Source organism: Micropterus salmoides, unplaced genomic scaffold (genome assembly GCF_014851395.1).
Source record: "Micropterus salmoides isolate LMB-PRFRI ecotype aquatic unplaced genomic scaffold, ASM1485139v1 Ms_hic_scaffold_16, whole genome shotgun sequence".
NCBI classification, from domain to species: Eukaryota; Metazoa; Chordata; class Actinopteri; order Centrarchiformes; family Centrarchidae; genus Micropterus; species Micropterus salmoides.
Genome location: NW_024040707.1, coordinates 17,381,023 through 17,407,382, shown reverse-complemented (window position 1 = coordinate 17,407,382; position 26,360 = coordinate 17,381,023). Strand labels below are relative to the sequence as shown.

The 26,360-nt window shown below is 42.1% G+C and overlaps 1 protein-coding gene across 10 annotated transcripts in view; it reads right to left on the bottom strand.

Moving 5' to 3' along the window:
- LOC119905447 (neuron navigator 1-like) overlaps positions 1–26,360 on the bottom strand; it is a 96,024-nt gene that overhangs the window by 19,064 nt on the left and 50,600 nt on the right. For all 10 annotated transcript variants that reach the window (XM_038722493.1, XM_038722499.1, XM_038722497.1 and 7 more), the window contains 2 exons: positions 3,363–3,501; positions 72–375 (listed from right to left, as the gene is read on the bottom strand). In XM_038722493.1, coding sequence (XP_038578421.1) covers positions 72–375; positions 3,363–3,501 — 443 coding nt within the window. The remainder of the gene's footprint in view (positions 1–71; positions 376–3,362; positions 3,502–26,360) is intronic.

Genomic DNA, 26,360 nt, shown 5'->3' with positions numbered 1-26,360 from the left:
AAATGTAGCTATATATATTACACCTCACTGTGTGTGTGTGTGTGTGTGTGTGTGTGTGTTTCTTCACTCACCCGCCACTTTCAGTGCACTCTGAGAGGTGTGTGTGATTGGCGAGGTGACTCCCACAGGTGGGTTTCTTCCTTTCTTCAACACATTCCCATGACCCAGGGTCTGAGGTTTCTTCAGTTCACCCTTCCCTCCTTCCAGACCCTCCCCCTGTGTCCGTGTCTTTTTCCATTTATTGGCTGATTCGGACTTGAGACTTCCTGTATCATACACACCGCTGCCATGGCTCTTGCGTCCAGGTTTGGTGACGTCAGTGTCCCAGGACAGACCACTCTCCACCAGCGATCTCTTCTCTGCATCCGTACGCATCTAGAAAGAGGACAGACACGTGCTTAAACACACTGTGTCAAGACAGTGTTTAAGAAGTGAGTATGTGAGGTCTGCTTTACAGAACAGGGAGCCAATAATTATTTGTATGTCTGTGGCAGACAGTTTGCTTATAGTCATGGTTTTCCCTGCCTGTCTAATTCTAAGGTGGCACACCTAACTATGTTTTGACCACTTAAAAAGCAGAGTTAAAAAAAATTAGCACAAGCATCATGAGATAGTGCTACTGAAGAATGAAAGAGAAAGCTTTTCTGGTGTCACATAAAAATAAAAACTGCATTAGACTAACACACACAAGAACAAGAGCTCTCTTTTAAGATAGGCTTTATTTGTTACATTTTTACCAAAAAAACTAGTAAAAGTGAACCTTCTGTTGGGGTTGTTTTGTCAAACTATATTTGGATACCTCTTGCAGTTTTGGTGGACATTAAAACTCCAGCACATACAGTATAATATGGGTTAGCAACGTCTTTTTGTGTGCCACCGCTAAGATGATAATGAAATATAATTAAGTCCAACTTTAAGAAACGTAGTCTATTCATGTAATCCTCCAGACCACACCCCAATACTACAACGTCTTACTTAAAAATTTAGTTTTACTTTGGATGATTGTGATTCATTTCCTGACATCTCTTAACCTAATCCATGCTACAGAGTTAACTTGGGACACTTGGATGAATGACCCGATGGAATAACTCATTTTTGCAAAAACACTGCGTATTCCTTTAAATCAGTGTTCATCATTGGTCATGGTTTTAAAAAAGACATTTGTTGAGGTGTGTGGACTCAGACAGAGACTCAGACTCTGTCTCATCTTGATGCCTTCTGAGCAGAAAAACATGTCTAACCCAGTCAACCTAAAAAACACACTCACTGATGTCTCATCTGCCCAGTCTAAATCCTATCATATGCTCTGTTTGAACACTTCAATAGAGACAGCAGGAGAAGAAACTGCCCAGCACACACATTATGGACTGTATGCATGCATATATATACACACACACAACAAAAATATTAGCTGAGACACAAAGACTCACACAGACACTGACCTAAAGAGAAAAAATAGACATCATAAACATATTAAAATGTTAAACTAAAGGACATGTGAGGTTATTACTGAGTCAAGGCTTTTTGCACGTGTATGTGGTGAATACACACAATACATAATCCCGGGTGCAGTATGTGTGAGTGTTTATGGGAGACTACATGAGGACACAGAGGCAGATTATTGTCCCCTCTGTAGGAGGCCGACAGTTACACAATTTATCAAGAGGTGTGTGAATGTGAAGCTGTGTGTGTGTTTGTGTGAGCCAGTTCAGGACATTTCACCAAGCAGTTCTCACGAGGACTCATGTGCTGAATTCCTTTTTTATTAAAACCAATAGACCCCATGGGCAGGTTTACATCACATGAGGAGGAGGCATGTGTCAGTGGGTGTGTGTGTGTCCTGTTTGACCAGACCTTGTTGATAAAATATTGTCATTTCCTCACACACATTCCCTGATTATTGAAACAGGGGGGAAGGAGATGCACATCTGTCCAGATAACCTTGGCAACACATGGATAACAACACAGACATACAGACAGATAGGCAGGCAGACACACACACACACACACGCACACACACACACACAAAAGGCACTGGGAAGGTGTATTCACTTTAATACATAATACATACTCTACAAAATCAGCATTGCCTTTGAGGAAATTAAATTCAGCAAGAGCAAAAAGGCAAAAGGTGGATGGAGTGATACAGAGGAGAAAACAGAGACAAAGAAACGGCTTTAGGACACAAAGAGAAAATGATAAAGACAAACATCAGCTGGGAACAGGGAGCCATGTGTATTAGACAATGTGGGGTGCATGATGATGTGATGGTTGGTTGCCATGGTAATGATGCCATGGGGGTGTAATGGTTGCTATGGCTACTGCAACTAGGCGTGGAAGGAAGCGCCCCGGTTCTTGCTGCTCGCTGGCCCGGATGCAGGACTGCAGATGGCCCTGTGTGTGCAGATGGCCACGTTCTAGACCTGTCCTTCAGTATACGGGGAGAAGACAAAGACCCGCACTCTCATCATCCCTACGCTTTGGTTGCTATGGTTACTCTGATTCTCTCTCGCTATCTCTAAAAATCCCACTACATCAGTCACATAAACCACATTGCGGAGGTGTGACCTACATCAGACACTGTGTAAAAACACACATACACACACTGTCTGGAGCTCATACACCTACAGATGGATCTTAAAAAACCTCAAGCAGAGCCGTACACAGGATTTTTCGAAGCACTGAGGTCATGAGTCCCACATCCTCCCATCCCCACAGCATACGTATATCAGTGTACTCCAAGTTATTGTGAGAAAAAACATAAGCATAGTCAGTCATGCTAATTATACCATTGAACTGTGCCAAAGCGACAGGCTCTGGATCAGCTCAATCAGGTGGTTGAAATCCTGGCTAGGAAAAAACTATTCTCTCTATTCGAAATAAAAGTTTGGGACTTTTATTTCGAAAAAAACAGGCAACAATTTTTGCCTGGTTTTTATGGATTAGTGCAGATCAATGACCAACAACTTAAGTTTACAATTTAATTTTTTCTCTCTAAAACCTCCAAAATATTCCTCATTACAACTAAAAATAGCACATAACACAGCTCTAAAACTCCCACAAAAGACCAAAAATGGAGCCTTGTGGAACAATGCGGCTGTCCAGTGTGAAGTGTGTGTGTGTATGTGTGTTGCAGCAAAAACTTATCGCTGCAGATGCTATAAATATTATGGGTGTGCGTAGAATACTTAATCAGGCTGCATTCTGTACAATGACAGAGTGTATGACACATAATTTAGCATCTCACCATTACCTCACTGGATTAACAACTTAATCAATACAACTGTAACCACCACACACTGCTAATCCATCTGTGTAAGCCAGCTGTGTGTTGTATGAATGTTCATGTGTGTGTTACTTACCACTAAGGCTGAATTCCTGCGGGAGCCGATAGGAGTGGTCGGAAGTGAGTTGAGAGTGGGACTCGTGTTGAACTCTTCAGAGCTGAGGTTGTCTGAGCCATCACTCAAGCCGCTGCTGATGGAACTGCTCTCATCCCAACTAAAAGAAACAATGACAAAGAAGAAGAAGATGTGTCAGATAATATTCATATATTAAAGCAGTGATTCCCAGCCATGGGTACATGTACCACATGGGGTGCTTCTGCTTACCAGGGAGTACGTGGAAATATTGTGGAGTAGCTCCACTAATTTGAAAAAATAGAAATTACTAATTAAAAAAAAATATATATATATGTGCGAATTAGTATATTAGTCTACGAAAATCAGTTAACAAGTGATAAGAGAAGTCTAAACAGGAAGCTAAAAGTGATGAATACGCAATTCAAATAGTTATCTAAATGTAACAGATAGAGTTGAAATATTCATCTAAAAGTAATGAGTACATACTAGTTACAATAAATAGCTACTGTAAACATAACAGATAAAGAACTGAAATTAATACATAACTGGTTGAAAGATTAAACATTTCAAATGGTTCAAATGGTTGAAACTTCTAGTAGTACAACACATAAAACTCTGACAGTTCAGTTGTATGAAAAATACTGTTAACATATCCACTTAGATATTTCATAGTAAGTACTGTTTAGTTTAAAGGCAATTAAAATGATCATATCTGGAACATGATAATGGCACTTCGTTCATATGATAGGGCTGTGGACGTACGTCGTTTGAAAAAAGAGGGGCAACCACTGACTAAACGGATGACATCTTGTGGTCAGGAGATTCATTCTTGCATTCAACAGCTTAGCCATGTTGAATGCAAGACTCTTAGTATACTGCAGTAATTAGGTTAAGTTCACACAGATGCAGGTGTGCTACTATTTTCAGTGCACAAAAGTGTTTGAATAGAGTTTTCTTCTGAGTTGAAGCCTCAGTCCAATCAAGAGCCTTGAGCAAGACACCAAATCCTTTCCAACTTCAAGGGCATACAGAAGCTAATTCTTTTTCTCGGCAAAGCTCGATCAAGTCTCCCACACCACCACATGCTCTTATACCCCAGAATACTTGACAGAAACAATCTGTCAGTTAACAATCAGTTAACCGGATATCTTCTCGAGGTTATACACTGCATGATCTATCAAAAGCACCACTAGCTCAGTTACATCAGCAGTTGGCTCACTTGGCTCCATGTCTTCCCGTTTGTCTTTTGATTAAATATTCATACACATAGACCCCATTTAACGCACGCTGCTCTATATATCTAACTTTCAGACTGCAAGCGCTGCAAACACATGGCAAACAGTAATCTGGAGCGCTCTCAACATCATCTCAACCCACACACACAAAAATAGCACTGAAGAACATATACACTGATGCATGCGCCCACGAGTGCATACAGGAGGGGAGTCTGTGCCAGGACTATGAAGTCTGTCCGCTTGGCTGTTTTCCTTTTCCTCTAGAGCAATTGTTTTGAAAATAATTTGTTTCTACAGTGGTTACCTCTGTATATCTAAAACAATAACATCAATCGACATCAAAATTAAAGCAAAATTACACTCGGATAACGTTGGCCTGTCTATGATGGTCAGTGCATTCCAGGAACTATTTCACGATTCTGCATTGCACTTTATTGTTTACTCACTTTTACTCAACCAGTCTTGTCTAGTTCTGCCACCATTATTCATTTCGATAGCCAGACACTAATGCATGATATTTTATAAACTAGATTGGGCTATTGTCTGGTCTACCCTGGAAACCTGTTGAACATTTCCGAGTACAAAACACTGATGCTAGAATCTTAATCTGTGGAAATCAAGCCAATTTAACAACAGATTTCTTCATTGCGTGTACAATTGTTGAATGGCAAAATTCAAGCAAATCAGTTTTGATTTTTCCCCTAACATATCAACTGTGGTTGAGGGTTTGGACATTTCCTGTCTTATGATAACAGATATAGAACGCTTTTTCTAGATTAATATAACCAGTCAAGGCATATAAACCTCAAGAAATAATTGGAACAACTGTATCATCTGGCTCAGCACAATGATTTGTCGGAATGAGAAAGGGGGATAGTAGTGGAGAAAAAGGCACATCTCAGTGGTGTGGGTTGGGGTGTACATCCACATGTGCTAATATACATTAAGTAGGTCATGCTTTGGAAGTTAGGGGGTTGGGGTTTTTCTCTTATTAGGGCCAATAGGTTACACTGATATCATACTATACTGTAAAACAAGTTAGGAGGGTGGGGCTTGCCTAACGAGGTCATGTATACTGTGGCACAGGGGAGGATGAAGGGAGAGAAAGCGGTGAGGGCCTTCTGGTTGAGTGCCTGTATGGGTCACACTGTACCCTGAGGGACTTGACAGCAGGGATCAAGTGGGAGAGGGGCAAAAGGAAAGGCCCCTCCATCCCGCCTGTGGATATATAGACAGAAAAAAAAAACAGCAGACAAAATTTTACGTCTGAAGTGGCTGTCATGTTGCCATGTCTATATGCCAGAGTAGGATTGGGCCAGACACATCCAGAGACCCGACCCACACTTTCTGTCTGCATGTGAAATGCTCCAAAAAAACGAATAAAATTTTTCATTAAAGAGGTGGTATTATGCTTTTTGCCTTCTTCCCTCTCCTTTATTGAATAATTTATCTTTGTTGTGCATGTAATAGATTTGCAAAGTGAAAAAGTCCACCCCAAAGGGAGTTCCCATCTCCCATAGCAAACACTGCTCTGAACTGCATGAAACAGCTCATTTGTAGTCCAGCCTGTCATATAACGCTCGCCAAGCAGCTAGTCCGACATGCCCTCAAAAATACTGGTGGAAAAACACTGAGCTGCAGCACACCTCTCCTCTCCCTTCCAAATACTAGCAACACTCCACGCAGTCAATGGACATGAAGTTGTTTCTGTGATATAGAGACCAAGCTCAGTTAAAACTTTACAGATGAAAGATACTTTTGTTACAGATTAATAACTCACCACTCTGAAACTCTTGCGTCAGTCTATGTTGCCAAACTGGTCGGCAACATGTACAGCTGAAACGAAGCCGTGTTTACCGGCTTCTCATAGGCCCGCCCTTCTCTGTTTCTGATTGGCTAGTACTCCTTAACTAGGAACTGCACATGTGCAACTCCCATCAAAGATCATTTAGAGACAAGATGTAAAACGAAGCGTTCAACACAGGGTGAAAAGAGGGGCTGCAGCAATGTGCAGTATGACAAAAAAATATGGTGTTTTTTGAAAATTAGACCATGTAAACCTGTTCTAGTACAAACCCTAAATAAGATTATGAACCTGAAAATGAGCATGATAATACCACCTCTTTAAACTAAAATTAGTCAGTAAAATATGAAACTTCCACTTGGTTTCGAAAAAGACATTCAAAAACATTTGTTGTGATCCATTTTGTGGTTCACATGTTTTCATTTCAAATAAATGTTTACAAGTTGAAAAAAAAAACAAATCCTTGAGCTCATAAAATTGGTTAGAAAAACTGATGGGATAAACCTGATCTTTGTAATGCCACATGTTTGCATTACCTTGTCAACTGGAAGGTGATTTCACACTTTATTTTATAACAAAATATGCAGTTAAAGACTCAATTAGGGATGAACAATTTTCTAAGAAGGATGTTGTTTTTACATAAAAGCAGATTTTTGATTCCTGTTTTATACCACATTTCTATTTACTCCCTAGCACAAAAATGCACAAAGGAACTAACAAACTTTGAACTCATCCAGAGAACCAAATACTTGTGTATTCCTCATGGAACAAACTCATTGCTTGGAGATAAACAGACACAGCTGTGAAAATCAGTTAACAAGTGAAGCTCTGAAGCAACACCTTTCTCTTCATATCCTGTTATTCACTTCAGAGCTATCTGGGTGTCCACCGGTGCTTTCGGGGAATGATAATCCTCTCTCTGATGAATAATTCACATCTGATAGGAAACAGAAAAAACATAGTCTCTGATGGATTTGGTGTCACTCAGCCTGACACATGTGAAAACAGGAACTCACAGAGCAGGGAGACGAGGCCAGGGGTCAAACATAACGGGCAGCGCCTGCTCAATGGGTGAATAAAATTTAAAAACAAAGGATTTTATCTGAATTATCAGTCAGATTATGTTGGTTGAGGGAAGGAAAAAAGAAAAGTATTTTAATCACCAAGAAGAAATTCTGTACCGCTTTTTTGATTCCTCGGAAAAATGAAATGAGCTTTATATAATAAAAATCCTAGACACCTCAGAGACTCAGAAAGTAATTGAGATGTTGAGACAATGTCGGTTCCAAGAGGAACATAAGGCATCATAAGTCAGTGTTAAAATTCGTCTGTGTGTGTGTATGTGTGGGATTTTCAGTGTGGCTGTCTTGGCAATAAATTAGACTGCCTTCAGCTTTGAGCCGCATAAATTATATTCAATCAGACTTCAGTGACCCACGCTTCTCAGTGTTCCAACAGATCTGAGAAATTATCTGCTGAAGCCTTTAAAATTCATGCACTCATAAAGTGCATTAAAAACTGTCCAAGTCAGTCCAAAGATTTTTGGCTAAAAAAAACAACTACTTGCTTATTTCTAAACCATAACCTGATACCTTCAATCAGTGTCTGCCGATGCACGGCTAAAGCAGATCCACTGTCAAGTCATTCACACTTCTTTGCCTTCTATAGTCCTCCATCAAGTGTGAGCTTGAAAAGACGGCGATGAAACACTTGAGAGAGAGAGAAGAGGGTAAAGTGGCGTGTGGTGAGAGGTGAAAGAACTGAAACGACAAGCATAAAAAAGAGAGCCCTATAGAGAGAAGTGCAGTTGATGACACATAGAAAACCTCAGTATTTCAGGACATGATGAGACTCTCTCAACTCTCCCTCTAATCTTCCACCAACTTGCCTCCTCTACCTCAATCCGCTCCATCCTTCCTTCCTTCAACAGCCGCTTCTGAAATCTCTCCATCTTTATCTCTCCTCGTGCCGCCTCATCTTTTTCATTCTTTAGCAGCAGCTGCAGAGACTGAGGGATAATATTAGCACCCAAATCATCTATATTACTGCAAGCACCATTTTAGTCAAACCACTTCCCTGCCACATTTATATTCATTTTAATTAGCCAGACATACAGTATATCTTCCTCTAAGAAGCAAAATAACACCAGCCATCTACAGACATCATGGAGAATCTGAATTGCTTGCCAACAACATGCAAGATACAATGAATGGCTTTAAGGTTTAATTAAATGTGATTATTATATGATGTTATTAAAGTACAAATTGCAAACCATGGCCATAAACCACTTATGTATGTCCTGCTTATGGATGTTAAATTTCATTGGCCTACAGTGACTTTAGACCTGATCTCAAGCTAAAGAACAAAGCCGGAGGAGAAGGTCAGGATATTGAAAAATGGCCCCCTATAACTGTAATTTCATGAGCAAAATGAATATCAGTGTTGATTTGATTTAGGCTACAATAAATGTCGATTAATCTGAGAGGCGCTTGATTAAACCCATTCTTCACCTGACGGATGCTTTTTTTCTGCACGCCATGTGCGAAATGCAGCATCCCACTGAGCTGAGACTATGCCACATGGACACGCTGCATTCGGTCATCCCGAGCCAGCTGCGCACAAGTGGTTTCCTACTCTGACTTCGCTCATGAAATTATAAACGCATGTCTGAAAATGAGTCCGGAGCAAACTTTAGTCATTTGTCATCGCTTAGAGAGTGAGAATGTTTTACACAGGCTGCAGAATATTTCAAATCGTTTGAATATTTCATTTAGATTTTCCAGGCTAATAAATGTCATGCTGATCAGTATTTAACAACATCCTCCTTTCACAGAGACATGAATTATTTGTTCCTCATAGTCTGCATAGAGGTCCGGCACACACACACAAACACTGAGCCTCTCAGACTATCACAAGAATAGTTTAATGGCTGCTGCTGATCTTAATAATCGAGGCTTTTATTAACATGCTTCTGTGTTCCTCCACTAGTCAAACTATGGCGCTAATTGCTCTGATCTCAACGTGAATGGTCTTTTTTTTGCTGCTCATTATAAGAGCTCTGGAGTCCCTTCTCCCTCTGTCTCCCCCTCTTCTCTCCTCGCTCTGACCTCTCTGAGGTTGAGGGACGGGAGAAAGAAAGTGATAGAAATACACTACATCCAGAAGGAAGAAAAAGCCACACTGCAGAGACAAAGCAGTTTTGCCTGCGGTTTGTGGGAGCAGTGCTTGCTGCGAGTTGGAGTCTTGCCAGCCTCAGGGAGCAGACTTAACAGCACTAGTTGATAAGCTGTTCCATCTAAACAAACATTTGTTAAAACTGCATAGAGGCCAATTGGAGGAATGTGATGCTGAAGCTGTCCTGCGTCAGGGCAAGTACAATTAAACTTTTAGGGCCAATTAGGTAATTTTTGACTTTGATGCGTGGTCAGAAGATGGGTAGTGATTGTGGAAGGAGACAGACTTACTGTCCTACATAGAAATGATTCATAAAAAAACAACTGAAGTAATTACCTGATCAATAGTCAATGCACATTGTAGAGAGTGTTAGTGCACTTAAGCCTGCCACTAAACAACAGATCAATAGCAAGGAAGAGCAAAATGTCATTATCAATCTTTTTATCTAATCATACATCACTCTGCAGCAAAATCAGAATATTCCACCAGCAAATTGAAAGGATTATGAATGTTTAGTAATGTCCCCCTAAAGGTTCTTTGTGGAGTTTCAGAACCTTTAGTGGTGCTAGGGAGCTGTTTTGTCTGTGAGTGGATCCCTGTTTTATTTATCTTCTGCATGAGGACGCACATGTACACACGATTCAGTCCCACCAATGGTGTCACATTATTCCACTAATTAACAGGAAGCAGTAATGGGCTGAGATATGCTGCAGTGTGCCAGCAAAGGCAGTGAAGAAGAATACCACAAGCTAGTCAACATGGAGGTAAACAATGCTGGATTTAAAATACTTTTTTGTTTTACAGTGAAGGAAGTGCCCTTGACACCTTTGCCAGACTTTAAGGATACCACCATGCGTTTTGCCGAGTAACACTGAATGTAAACATAACTTTTGCTTGTTTACAAGAAAACTCCACAGGGCACCTTTAAGCTAGCGACAGTGCTAATGCATTCGTGCCAATCAGGAGGCAGGACATTACTGGAGCGGATAAGATAAGAATAGGCAGTTGGGAGGTGTTAGCTAGTAGAGGGGAGTTTGTAGAAATAGTTTGGATGCAATGATACAGGAGCAGAAATGTAAAAAAGGCTCCAGATGTGGCGAATGTTATTGTACAAAAATGTAATGGGGATACGTATAAAAAGGTTCAACTCTTTGTACCCTCATGGGGTTAAACACGTTTTATTCAGGTTCGTATTTGGACACAGTCTCTTCTACTTGTGTAAATGCATGGAAAGTGTTTCTGCAGTCCCACAGTGGACAGGAACTTTCCATTCCTATTAAAATCCACAGTGTCACATGGCAGAACCCAAAATGGCTAAATCAGACGGGTTCTAGTTGTAGTGATGCCTTTTCAGGCAAATGGAAAGTAGGGCACTGCCAGACTGGCACTGGGCAGTCAGCTCAGAAACCGGAGGGGGCATGCATGAAAGGGCTGCTGAAGTCATTAGATTCTCCAAAGACTAAGAGTGAGACTGTGACTGGTGTTAGAGATGACAATAAAGTGAGATGCATTGTCTGTGCGTGCGTATCTATCTGTATAATTCAGTTTTTCCAGATAAGAAGAGGAAGAAAACGGCTGGTGACTTGGCCTCTAAGTCATGGGTGAGGGACACTGAGAGGACACATCTGCTTGCCTATACACAAAAAAACTACCAACTGAAATAGACTCATCCGTCCCACCACATTCCACCTTACAGCAGGTGTATGGATGCATAAGCCATGTTATTTATTGCGTTCAGAAGGGGAAAAAAAGATCAAAACTAAGAGATCAACCATAAAAAGAAAAGCAGAAGACGGCTTCGGCTTCAACATCCTCTACAGGTTTCAGTCTGGACACGTAAAACAGGATGTAAACCCACAATGACACCGGTGCAAAATACAGATTCTCACAAAACAAAATGACTCATTTGTAGGGGGAGAGCAGCATGGCCAGCCACACCCATCATCAGTGTTTCTTCTCCCCAACACAGTCATGGATGCACTGACCATCTGGGAGACAAGAGTCTTAAAAAAAAATGCGACACAGTTAAGCCCCAGATATTTTATAATAAAAATCCAGCTGACTATGTGCATGAGCTCACATCAAATATGTGTGGATGGGCATTTACCTGGTAAGACAGAAAGAAGGGTGAATGTGATTTGTGTGCACAGATGGCTAACAATATGGGTCCCTGGACCACTTCAGCAGCTTATCACCAGGAAACAAACACACAAGCACACACACAGGGATCTGTGAACCACATTGGTGGCTTATAAGAATGTAGCAGACTGTCACAACAAAATCATCAGTTTCCAATCAAATGGAGAGTAGAAATAGGATACGGTTGAGATGTTATCAAAATGTTCTTCCTTGCTAGATGAGCATTTAAAACATTCTGTAGGTCACATTGATTTTTTAAGATGCCCTACTCCTCTGCATAGGATTATCCATCACTGCAGCACCATATACAGCCATGAAGGACTCTGCAGGCCAAGCCCTTATTATATCTTGAAAGTCTCAAACACTGACACACGAGGTACAGACATAACATTGCGAGAACCTCTGGCCACTGCAGACTGTTGCTACTGTAGCTACGTTGATCATGATATATGTTGTTTATCTATGATTTTACCTCACATGCAGGCCGTGTCATTTCTGCTGCTTATGCCATAAAGTATCAGCCGTCTGCTGCCCTCTGGAGTCATGGTATGTTCTTATCAGAGGAACACTGTAATACATGCTGTTCTGACCTTTAATCTCACAGGGCAAATGACTTATTCTACCACTTTTTAATGAAGCAATGTGGTTGTCTGGGTGCTTGGGGCACTTGTAGAGCAATTAGCAACAAATCTGTCGTTAAAAATGGCTTTTAATTAGCTACCCAATGCAGGTTCTCTGCTGAGTTGTATTGTTGAACACTTACAGTAAATCATTGACAAGACCCAATTAAAAACTAGATTGTGCAAGCAGCCTGCATTTGGGTACACACCAAACAGAGAAATTAATTTCCTCTTCAGCGTTATTTATTGTTTCCTCTCCGTCCCATTTCCATGATGTGGAATAGAACAATGTGTGATAGCTGCTTGGACAGCCTTTTGTACACACACGGGCACATTCACACACACACCACACACAGCAGTATTTGGGCATTACAGAGGATTACGGAGCAGGCTGGAGTTAATGAGTTGGTAATTACTGCTAATTCCATCTGCCACCAGGATCATGGCAGGCCAGGGGCATCAGCTAGAGGTGCTGTATTTGTGTATACGTGTGTGTCCACGGAGGGAAATACGAGGTCACATCCCTAAATGGCCATCACGGAGGAGAAACCCTGTTGTGCCTTTGACAGGCATATCCCTGACAGGAATGGCCTGGGGGTTTAGGACACAAACACAAGCACATACAGTATACAGTGTACACACACACACACACACACACATACACATCAGATGCACTAAATTGCTATTGTCCCCTGGAGTGAAGCTTGAATTAGCTGTCAGTAGTGTGTGATGTTAGGAGCTGGTGGGAATGGCAGCTTTGCTCAAGTCACTGCTCCTCTGAGGGTTACACTAAGCCAGCCAGGCTGCCAGTTGCTGGCTCTAAGGTGTGGGTCTGTGTGTAGACTAATATTGAGGTACATCATTCTTCCAAATCTTCCTTGCAAGGATGGTGACACATTCGACAAATGCTTCGGGGCTTTCTGGATAGAAAGTTAGAGCACTCAAAAGGCACTCAGACGCAGCAGGAATCCTGGTCAGTAAAAGAGTGTGGGGGAGGTGGAGATAGATGGACGGAGAGGAAAACGGTACAGCTCAAGAAAAAGGAGAAATTGCTTCAGCGAAATTCTCCCTAGCCAGCAAATTTATCTCTGAATCTCTCACCTCCTGACCTCCCCTGGGTGGATGGAGCAGGTTTGCTCAGAGTTCAACACGTCGCAGCTGAGCGTCGACTTGGCTCTGAACTACGTCATCCCCGTGAAATGAAACGAGACAGTCGAAACGGTGGAAGGCTCCAAGCTTCATATAAGGAACTGAGAGTGGTGAAATACTCTTGGAACCAAAGACTGTGTGACTGTTGATCATGCTGACACTGGCTGGGTCATCTTGATCTTCTCATACTGTAGCCCCAAAAAAGGAAAACAGTGGTAACTGGGAGAGGTGTACAGATGATTCCTTGAGAGGCACCAGACACTCTTCGTCTTAGTATCTGTTTTCTTCTTACTCAGCTCAAAAAGGATTGAAGAGTAAAGGTCACTGACCCCCAGTCTAAACATGGCTGATGCAGGGCTTTGAATGTAGTCACAATACAAACAATGCCCTTTGAACTTATTTAGCATAAATTAAAGCATTCATTTTCTAAATAAGAAAGGGATTTAAAAAACTGCAAATTAGGTCAAAGAGTGTTAGATCTCAGATGATATTAAAATGTCTCAGAGCTCTTATATGACCCAATAAGCCTTGACCCCCAAATTAGAGTTTCTTCCAAAGTCCCTTTCTTTTCTACAAGAGAGCAGGAAGCAGAAGAGGGACAGCACTCCTGGGACAAGGTGGAACGGCCGTTTAAATCACCTCCATAAGTAGTTCAGTCTGGGTGTGCAGAGTGGAGCGCTTCCCAGCCCCAACTCACGGGCTAAGAACTGGGGAGGAGCTCACAAGGGGAACCCCGTCACGCAGAGGCCCAAGACAAGGGGTTGGATCCTGGGGTAGAATTACCTCCGGCCTCCCTCCAGACATGTCAACGACAACAAAACTGGGGGAAATACGACACAAGCAACCTGTTGGGTTTTAGGAAAGGACAACGTTGCACAGACCCAAGTTTTATTACTGATATTAACGGAGATATCTAATAGTGAAAGATTGGTATTCATTCAGTGTAATGAGGATACAGTCAGTGCAGTACTGTCAAATGCATCACAACAGGGAACTAACTCCCTCTAACACACACTTACACACACACACACACACACACGTGCACATATAGCAGATGGAGGAATTATGATGTCAGCAAGATGTGAGCCATGGGAAACATGGGTACAAAATACGTCAGTCGGAACAACTGGCACAGACCCGTAAATAAAATTTCAGACAAAGAAAACAAAGAAATTGTCGCAATAAAAATATGCCTTCAATGCTCGGGTCCGTTTGGTATTTTCTGATGACGACATCTTATCAACTAATGCCACCACTTGATTATGTGTTAATCTTCCAGATTAGCACAGACAACAGTAGTCAGTTTCCAAAATGAAGCGAGATGTTAAATATGCTGACTGGAGTGGATCAGTGGATTGTGGGCTGGCGGTACTTAAAAGGTCAAGCGGCATCTCTTTAGCCAGTTTTTAGATAGACAGACAGAGGTGAACAGAAAGAAATAGACAGAGACAGCACAAAGTAAGAACGTGAATCAAATGCGATTTGCAATCAAATCAAGCTACACAAAGCGACTACAGATCTGAGCAGAACACCACTAAGCACCTGCCAAGGGTTGTCCAAACACCACCTGAACAAAAAAGAATGAAAAGGCCCATTGACTGGAGCAGAGATTCTCTTTCACTTCTCCTGGCTGAGATAAAGCAGACACCTATTAAAACACACACATTACTCCCATGCTGTGGAGGGGACAGACAAGCCGCTGTATGTGTGTGTTTTTGTGCATATTCGCGCACGTGAACACATGTGGTGGTGACCAACAGGCCTCGGGGCGCACCCTGCATGAGCACGCACCCATCGCCTGCTGTCACTCACAACACATGCACTCCGGTCATGCCATTTAAAGTTGTGTACCGTGAGTTTGGGAGACATTCCTTGCCCTCGGGCTACTCAAAACACACACACTTCACATTCCAACGAGTGTATTCTGGGGTCCCACTCCCTAATCCTCAAACATATGCAGACACATATACGCATACCATTGCACGAGTGCACACACACAAATAACATGACGGACCCATAAGTTCCAATAACAACACAACTGGAGGAACGGTCTCACTTTCCATTTAACTCTGAAAGTTTCAATATAGCAGCTTTATGTTCACTCTCTACATTTTCTAGAAAAATACTTCACGATCAGGTAAAGTCGACATCCACAGGTTGTTATTCTCGGTGGCCATAGCGGTTAGGCTTGAAGCTGTCTCTCTCGTTTCCAGCGAGCCTGTTAACGTGGACTGTTGTCTGGCTGTAGGTCCTTCTCTGGCTTTGATGTAACAGAGAAACTCACTAAACCACAGGGCGCACCACCTCATGAAAATATGAGCTCTGTTTGTGAACACAGGCTCCAGCGTGTACAATAAAAAAAAAAGTGTATGTGTCTTACAAGCACCCGTTACAAGCATCTGTTGTTTCGCTCTCGGGTCTCCCTAATGACCTTGTAGGCAGGCCAAGGAAACCTGTTCACTTAAAAGCAAAACATCAAGGGTCAGTGGCTGCATGAAATGACTTCGGCCATGTGACTGACTCTGGGTTACTTTGGGTTACTGGCCACTGAAAATTAAGCCATTTGTGAATAAATGTGAAAATGCTGGCACAGTGGATGCAGAAAGTCAACATCTTTTTGTTTTTATTTTCAGACGTATAAACTGTCATATGGTCTGGTTGGTCAGCTGCTGCATCAAGTGGCCTGCAGTAGAAGAAATTTAAAATGCTTTTAATTATCCTGCCGTTTCTGTGTGATCAGGAATCTTTTCAAAAACACGCCTGTGCGGATAGACAGTTTTCAACACCTAATCTGGGTTTTAGAATTTATCTGCACTTGTGTGGACATGTTTGTGTGCTTTAGATAATCAAGTATTGCTCATGAACCATGATTCATGTGGGTGTGATACAATTGTCGACAGGCCGTTGACCCTTCTAACTCATCCAGTTTCTGAATGAGCAGAGTGTGTTTCCAAAACAACCTAATCTATATTTGACCCTGAGCCCTTCAGTCCAGCAACAATTGACAACCTGTGTGACAATCTGCGTGTGTGTTTGTGTGTGTGATGAAAACAGTATTGCTTGGAATTTGAAATGTTCTACGCCTTCAAACTACAGCAAAGATGCATTGTTGCTGGTGTGCAGTGAAAATGCCTTCAACCAACCAGATAACAAAAATAACAAACACTTAATTTACTAAAATGTCATAGCTAGAAGGCATTGGCACCGTCAGCTGACAGGTGCCACCTGACAAACCTGATCAACGTTTCTCAATAGTGTGGTGACTGTGCCGTTTCACTGCCCTCCACAGATCCAGATGCATATAATTAATGATACATTAATTATAAACATTACATATTTCAGCTTTAATTACTATGCTTGGTCTGAAGCAGCTGGTGGCAGGAAGCTGTCTAAGCTTTCAACCAATCAGAACTGCTGTTATACCACTGACCAACACTTCCCATGCACAGCTAAATGACATCAGCCACAACATGAACCTGGTCTGCATCACAGCAACTGATGCTCCATTTTGGTCTAATTAAAAGAAACAGAAAGGACTCGGGTGTGACACATATTAATGAGTGATGTCACCCCATCTTGCAGATCAGCTTTTTGGATGAAGTTATGTTGTTAACCAGGGGTGGGCCTGGATAGGGGTATGTCATGCTGAGTCAGGCTTTTTGTATAATGTTCAGATGACAACACACACACACAGAGGGACGAACACGTTGATGTTGGACTGCGTTCAATATGACTGACAGAGTTGATCAAATCTTTGTGTTGCCTGGATCTGGTTAACTAATGATGCATGTTTAATGTTTCATTACACCCACACATTAAGCTTACACATGCAAAGACTCCCAGACTTAGTAATACCACCTCTGGCTACAATCATATAGTTTATCAGTCTTTTGACAGCCAGTGTGTTTAAGCACACATGTCCAACTCAAACACCCTAGCTGGTGCTCTGGGATTTAAAACTGAAAATGTGTGTGTGTGTCTGCCACTAGGTTAGACGGCGAGTGTGTGTGTGTGTGTGTGTGTGTGTGTGTGTGTGTGTGAGACAATTGGGTTTGTGTAAGTGCCCTGTGTGTGTCTAATGCCCTGAGACCAGGCCACTCTGCTCTAATGGGGTTACATAAAGGGTCGATGGATGCTACAGGGGTCAGTCAACCAAAAAGAGCAAACCTGACCCCCCACCCCCCTAAACCCCTCTCCTACACACACACACACACACACACACACACACATAAACTGAATCACTAAGACCATATCTGTCTGTCCATGCTGTCATAAAGCGTCTGTAGAGCAAGTCAACTTCATGACATTGCCTATGTTATATCACAAGTATAAGTCTTTTTATGCAGCTATATGTCCTATATGTCACCAACAACAGCCTACTCATATCAAATGGCCTATATTCACCCACACATTAAGACATACAATTAGATAATGCCACATGGCGTGGGTATAAAGATGATATGGGGGAGGCTTGCTGCTGTTCACCCAATCACAGCAGATATCCAGGCTGAAGGCGTCTTTCAAAATGTAGGTCAGCCGTTCTGTAGAATACTGTCCGGTCCGCAGCGGATCAATGCGAACACACCCACCCACTCACATACCTGCCTCTGCTGACTGACCACCGACACATCAGCAAACCAGTTGTCATGGGACGCAGCTTAAAACAATAGGCATGTCAGCCGTCCGCAAAATGCAGACACACTTAAGGCGCGCACGCACATTACGCGCGTACACATCCACATGCAGCATTCTCATCCATACCACTCTATTCTGATTATTCGCAATAATGTGTTTCCTTGTACATAGATTCCCTTTAGGCTAAGGCAGGGAAATCACCCTGCCGTTTAGATGCTGCGTGTAATAGTCTATACAGTAACCGACAATAAAAGACAGTGCTGATTCAACATATGTCTTTCCGCATTGAGGTCTGTGCCTAGTGCGTAGACTATAGCTCCATCTATACGCTCACCAAAAGGCCGTTCTTTACTCGGCGTCTAGACTGAGATGCGATATCCTATAACAGCCTAGACTGAGCGCATGCCAGTCACAATAATGAAACGTGCCACCATGCAGCTGTTGGAGTTTTATCAATGAGACATGCTGCTGGTTTTTTACGCACTGGCTCCGCAGAAGCTTCAACAACCCATTCACTTAATATCAGAAACCTCGAACTTGTATCGCGTTTACATTGTGCAAAGCAGTGCCACCAGTGTGTGAATTAGATTCTCATCCGGTATTCTCAGTCACACGCAGACTCTGGTCTCACCCATTACCTTGACAGAAAGTGCATTGTCCTCCCCGCGCGCTGCGGAGCCGGGAGCTGCAGCATTTTCCCGTTCAGCACGCGCCCGCTCATTCTTCAACTGTCCAGCTTTTCAAGCTGCTTTGTTCCCGTTTAGCATATCCAGCAGCTACGGCTCTGAAGCAAGAGAGAGGCAGAGAGAAAGAATCCACCCGGTGCTTTCCGCGGCTGATAACCGGGGAACCGCCTGTTAGAGTCAGCAGCGTTAACTGACTGGCCCACTCCCGCAGTGCCTCCACTCTGACACACACACTCTCTCTCTCTCTCTTTCACACACACACGCTCACGGAGGGAGGGAGGCGAAGAGCAAGGGAGGAAGGCATGGATAGAAAGGCAACACCCCAAATTCCTCCTCCTCCGGCCCCCGTTTCACTGATCGCGACCAGCTGTGCCTTTTCCAAAAGCGCATAGGAGCTTTAACGCGCATTCAGCCGCAGGATAAGAAAAAACGCAGTCATCACATTCTCTAAAAGCGACATGTCAAAGACATTTTCACACTCTTAAATCTCTAATCAACACACATGACAGCCAAATGACTCCGCTCACTCAACCCTCTAACATGATGTTGAATGCGCGCATTTATTTTAATTTTGCTTCACAATATCTGACAGAGGTGGAAGAAGTACGATCCTTTACTTAGGTAAAAATATATCAGTAAAATGCACTTAAGTATCAAAAGTTGCAGGCCTACTCCTTTATCAGGATTGCCCATTTCAGAGTGTATGACTGGGTTGTTACTGCATTGATGTATAATTTGGTGCCACTTTCCAATCAGACTAGTGTTTATAAGTGGTACCTAATGCCTTTGCATTGCATTGGTTTATGATTTATTCATGCTTTATATCAGCAATAAGCCATTTGTAAGAACAAACATTGGGTTGCCAGGTTGTAAAAAATGCCTTTGGTTGGGATATATCCTGCTTCAGCAGCAGCCTGCTTTGCCCTTTTAGCTCATTAAGCCATAACTTTTGGAAAAGAGCATCTATAGTATCTATACCTATATATATATTTATTACAAGTTTAATCTGTAATGATGCATCAAGTAATAGGCCATGTGTTTTGTGTAAAAACTTAATCTACAATGTAACTAACAATGTCAGCAGTCAAATAAATGTAGTGGAGTAAAAAGTATTTCCCTGTGAAATGTAGAGCAATATAAGTGTAAAGTCGCATATCAAGGATATACTTCAGTAAAGTACCTTTAAAAACTACAGTGCGGGAGAAAATGCACTTAAATACTTAAATACAACAAATAGATATCTCTCTGAAATAAAAAACACTTACTACTTACAATTTACTACACATAAATATCTTTCAACAGTTGGCCGCTATGTAGCTGAAATGCTGGCTAGTAGCCAAACCAATGGTGGCATATATAAGCCTCAATCAGGATGTAATGAAGCAGGGATGGTAAATGACTCCAGTGTTTCTATTGTAACAGAGTGTGTATTGGCTATTGGAGCCTTGCAGAGGAGTAGAGTGGGTATCATGTATCTACACCCCCCGAGCTCTGCCCCCTCACAACATCCAGTGGTGTTTAAACACTTTAAGCACTGAGTGGACCCCAGTGAATAGATCTGCCTGTCTGCTTGGTCTGTTCAATAAATGAAAGAAGGGTGAGAAAGAGCGAGACCGACAGAAAGACAGACAGACAGACAGACAGACAGACAGACAGACAGAAGAGGGGGAAGATGGAGATAATTAACAGTGTCTTTTCAATGAAGACAGGAGAAAGAGAATAGTGTGAGTGGCAGAGAAAGAAAGACAAGGGATAGAAATAGAGAGATTGGAATACACACCCACAGAGAGAGAAAAAAGAGATCATTAACACACTCTTTTTAAGTGCAGAGGGAACAAAGACAGTATTCTTCAGGCTACTGCTCACCCGTACCATGCAGGGTGAAGTGGGCACACTGTGTGTGTGTGTGTGTGTGTGTGTGTTGGGGGTCTGATTGGCACCTTGGCATGCTGAACTGCAGGTGTGTGTAGCCGCTGCCATAGTTGTTGCCTAGCGTTACTAATAAAGAGAAAGGAAAACAGTTTCTATGTGCACACAAACACTTCTACACACACACACACACACACACACACACACACACACACACACACACACACACACACACACAAGGTTGCAATCCTTAATTCAGTGTGAGGCTTTGCTTTAATTTATGTCAACTCTCATCCCAGTTTCTGGAAAGGGTAGCTGGACAGCGCTGTGCTGTCTGGCCAGCTTTTACTTTGACCACTGACTCATGTCCAGACATGCCCTCTGTCTCCCTCTCTATTTATTTTCTTCTCCTCATCAAAGAGTGTCTCCTTTTTCACTTCTACCCTCCTTTTCACTCAGTATCTAAGAACACAGTGCTTGTTTTCAACATCATTGTGTGTGTGTGTTAGTGTAATAATAGCCCAGTATAATTAGGTAGTGATGTAACTGTGTGTAATGACAGTATATAGGCAGGGTCATCCATATGACCCTGGGAACCTGTCACTCGTCTGCTGATGAAAGAAACAAGTGACCTGGGAATGCTCATCCCCCTTATCAGACCAGGAACACACACAGGAACACAGATGCACATGCAACACTTGTTAGCCACAAAACTAAAACACCTCCCTCATACACATTTATCAGACTGAAATACTACTTTTCATGATCATACATAGAAATTACTTAAGCAACTTTAAATTTTCTCTATTCTCTTCAACTGGCAGCCTAGAAAGTATTTTCTTTTGCAGTCTTTTCTTCAATCAGAAACCATCACATTACAACACTTGCTTTTCCCACTCGCTTCCTGTACACATTCGCGCACGCACGCACACACACACACACACACACACACACACACACACACACACACACACACACACACACACAGAGACTACATCCGACAGTTCTCTCTCTCACACACACACACACACACACATACAACAGACTTGAACGGACTTTTCCAACTTGCTTCCTGTCCACACACACACACACACACACACTTCATCCGACAGTTTTCTCTCTCTCTCTCTCTCTCTCACACACACACACACACACACACACAGACTATTAATAAATTGTTATATAAAATTAAATGTGTACGATAAATTACAAACCTGTATCTCAGTCTCAAAATCTGTGATCAGATATGTAAAAAGACTGTCAACACACACACACACACATTCTTTTTTCAGATTTTCCCACAAATAGCCTCCTCCCCTAAGGTAGAGTCAGACCATAGTTTGTATACCAGCCTGCGGGCTCAGTCTAGTAGCTCACTAACAACAGGCTGAGGTTCGAAAAACCCAAATGCTGAAAACATGACCTCACAGTGACACGCTCACACACATCAAAGTGTCCATCCCAGTCAGAAAAGGTGCTCTTGTGGTTAATTGAGGGACCCTCCACGTCTGGACCACCGAAAGCATCTAATTACGCTGTTGCTTGCAGAGGACACTATTCTCGAGCTCAAGTCTGCTGAGGACAATATGAAGTGGAACTGCTCAGAAACTTGCCTTGAAAGAAGCTTTATCTTTTATTTAGAGACAGAAAGCAACAAAAGGAACAAGAAGAGCAACAAAAAACAGCCATCATTCTAAAGAGTTCAAATATGGCTCAACAGATTTCTACAGACAGTTCAGCTTATGTCCCCTGGGAATATAATGAGGATATGTTCACTGTTGGGAGCAGTGGTGCATTCAAGAAAGGTTGAGATTAAGAGATGGTGTAATGAGGAGAACAGGAAGGGAGAATGATGCTGGGAGGGCAGAAAGAAAACTGTGTGACTAATGTCGAAACAGCTCCAGAGAATAACACGGTGGGAGTCAATGGGAGGGAGGAAGGGTTAATTCTTATGCGCATTACAAACCCCCGTCACACCCCACTGTTAACCTTCCAAGGCACAGCTCTAGTGTGCATATTGTATGTGTGTGTGTGTGTGTGTGTGTGTGTGTGTGTGTGTGTGTGTGTGTGTGAAAGAGAGAGTATGTGTGTACATAGATTTGAGGCGGCTTCTATCCAAAGCTCCAAAAAAGCTTGTCCTTAACCATGCAGTTTCATTTACCCCCTATAGAGGAACTAAGCATGTTCTTTAAAGGCTGTATAGATGTAGAAGGAGGGCATGAATGAGAGCGAGCAAGCTTGGAGGGAGCATGTGTAGGTGTATGTGCGTGGGCGGACCTGTCTTTTACTGTGGGAACCAACTTTCAGGAATGCACCTGATCATTTCCTCAAACTCTTCCCTTGATAACAAGATAACAAGTACTGTTAACACTGAAAACAATGTTTAACATAACTGAAATACAAAACAAATGCACTTTTAAAGAGTTTATTCACCCAAACTATTTAAAAAAAAACCAAACACATTTCCTCACTTGCCACTGGTGGTATCTAGCCATGCAGAGAGTCTAGATCTTATTGTTGTTTATTTACCCAGGATTTGAGCTACCCACCTCAGAGATTTCTGCCGCCTCCTTAATTTTTACAGAAACAGTGTCCCTGTTCTTAACTTTAGAAATAGTATTAGATAAAAAAAGCTAAGCGTCAACAGCCATGCCTGTGGCTCTGTAGGACTTGGGCAAAGTGGTGGCTTGAGCTAAATGCTAACGTTAGCATGCTAATGTACAAATTGACAATGCCAACATGCTAATGTTTAGAATGCATAATGCTTTCCATGTTATCCATCTTAGTTTAAGACAGCATTAAACAATAAGTATAGCTGGGTTTGATGGGATGTCATTAGTTTTGCAGGAATTTGGTGATAAACCAAGACTCACTGATGGCACTAGATGAAATGTCAGGCGATCACCGAAATTATAACAAACAAATTTCACCGCGATCTATCCAGTAGTTTTCATTTCACTCAAAACCACAAATATGAATGTGAATGTGATTCTAGACATAAAGTCAGAGAATCACCAAAGTCAGCAGGATACATGCTCTGGGGACCATGAATGTATCTACAAACCCTCTTTCAAATCCATCAAACAGTTGTTGAGATATTTCAGCCTGGATCTAAGTAGTGGGCTGACCAACCGCCACTGTCTTCCACGGTGGCTCCTTCAAAGTCTTAAAAGCAAAGGTTTGTTGACTGAATGATGTCACTCTATATGGTTTATATCTACGCTTGTTGGTTTAGCAATATGTTCACCATCAGTTTTTGTCTTCAGGTCATTTCCTCCTTTTTAACTCTTCTATAGGTCAGGTGGGATTATATCATATTAAAATAAAACAAAGTCAATACAATAAACATCTCCAGGAAGAGCAGGATTGGTCTCTTTCCTTTCAAGGAAATGGGGTGAAATCGGTCAAGTTAGCAAAAGTCGTGACACTTTAACCTCTCTGCGTTAAGAAGCTGAGTCCACGCACACACTCTGTTCATTTCCTTTGCACGCTCATATTGTTGACATGGTAACACATCCCTCTGAACTATGTGGGGGTCCTCCACATGCGCACACACATACACACCCTGGCCATCCTAACCCCCCACATCCACATAACCTTGTCCTTGCAGTCTGCTGACCAAGTGCCTGAGTTCTCTTATTCTTTTTCAACCCTGCCATAAGAGGAAGCCAGGGATTAGCGAGGATTAGGCCATAGCGTGTCCATAGAGATTTACCAAGTCTCAGTGGGGGGGGGGGGGGGGGGGGGGGGGTCCAGGCAACACTAACTATGGCAGTGGTTTTGCCGTTTCGTTGGGTGAAGTTGAATGACATGGTGGCCTTCCAGAGAGAGAGTATTGTCATATTGGGAATATGATATATATGCTGTAGAAGTTCAGTGAAAAGACAACAAGAAAGCAGAAGACAGACTGACTTTCTTGACTTTCCCAAACTTTTCTTTCATTCCAAAGCAGGATGTGGGAAAAATCTGTCTGAGTTCCCAAGCTCCGATCCAGAACACGTGTTTGTTGCTCAACATCAGTACGTTTCACAATAATGAAATGGCCCGTAGTCAAACTAAACATATCCTTGACATAAGTCAAGCATTCCTGTAACAACTGACTGCAGTCAGCTTGGACATTAACACTAGTGTTTGTGTGTAGCAGACAGAGGGAGACATGGACAGAAAAAGAGAGTGACGAAAAGAAAAGTAGTACAGCAAATATTTTCTTTAGCAACAGTGAAAGTCACCGAGGATGAATTGACAATTACGAGAAAGGCTTATTGACCTTTCCTTGTTTGTTTGGACTAAAAGAAAAATATGTACTGTAAAGATAGGGAATTAAGTAGGTTAATAATGAAACTGTGTGACTCAAACAATCTCAGCAAACAAAAGAGAATAAAAAAGGTACATAATGACATTGTTCACTAAACAGGAGGTATCAGGGGGGTTCCAGGACTGCAAATCCCCCTGTAGCCCCATATGCTACTCTCTGTTAAATCTTTTAATGTGTTTGTGTATTTGTGTGTGTACGCCTCTATATGTGTATATGTGTGCATGTGTGTGTACGCCTCTATATGTGTATATGTGTGCATGTGTGTGTGTGTGTGTGTGTGTGTGTGTGTGTGTGTGTGTGTGTGTGTGTGTGTGTGTGTGTGGGGGGGGGGTATTTGTGCCACTTTAGCAGACAAACAGATTAATGACATTATTGTTTATCAGAGGCGTCCTGCTGTTACAGTTGGAGCTGGTTACATCATCCCTGAGAAAAATAGCCAGGCAGATAAACAATATACTACAATATACCAGATATCAACTAAATTCAATTATCCTATATTTTAAGTATGGTTTTCATGTCTTGTCAACTCAAAATGGAACTGAAATGTCTCTCAAACTGCATTTAGACTACGCTACAGAAAGTAAAGTGTTCTCCATGTGACTGTTCATATATGCTCATGTGATCATGGTGAATGGCTGTGAGTGTTTGTGTGTGTGTGTGTGTTCTCCATGGGTGTTCTCTCCAGTGTTTTGCCCACACGTGCTGGAACAAAGAAAAAGCGCACTCCTCCACTCAGTCAAGTTCCCCTCATAATGACAGGAAAAGTAATTGATTACACGCCGCACTGAGCAGATAGAGCCAAAGGAGTGCCGCACAGAGCCGGAGGGGCCCAGAGAAGAGCAGGTAGTGGATGACAAGAACAACACACGCCCCATCACCCCACTGAACCCCACCTCAATCTGCCTCTCATCAACTTTTCATGTGAATCGTCTCTGACACATAATGTCATACAGACACAAAGAAAGACATGGGACAGGGAGAAATCTTGATGCAGTAATTTACATTTTTGTGATACCATGCAGTGGAGAAAGAGAACCTTTTTTTATTCTTCTTAAAGGACCATACCAGTTGTTTTTTTGTTGTTGCCGCTTTTACTTCCTTTACTACAAATCATCCTACAGACCATTTTCCAATACATGCTGTAACTTTCCTGATTTGAAATATGTCTTTTATTACTTTTCAGGAAACTATTTATCTCCGTACAGTATCAAAGTAAACAGGCTGACTCTTCTCGTGTAATCCTTCAGAGTTTGCATTCAGTTTTCAAGTTTGCATTCATTTGTTTGTCACATTTTCATTATTGTTACATAGTAATACAATCTAAGTCCAGATTAATTTAAAAAAGCCTGTTTTCTTGTGGCGGTAGCTCACC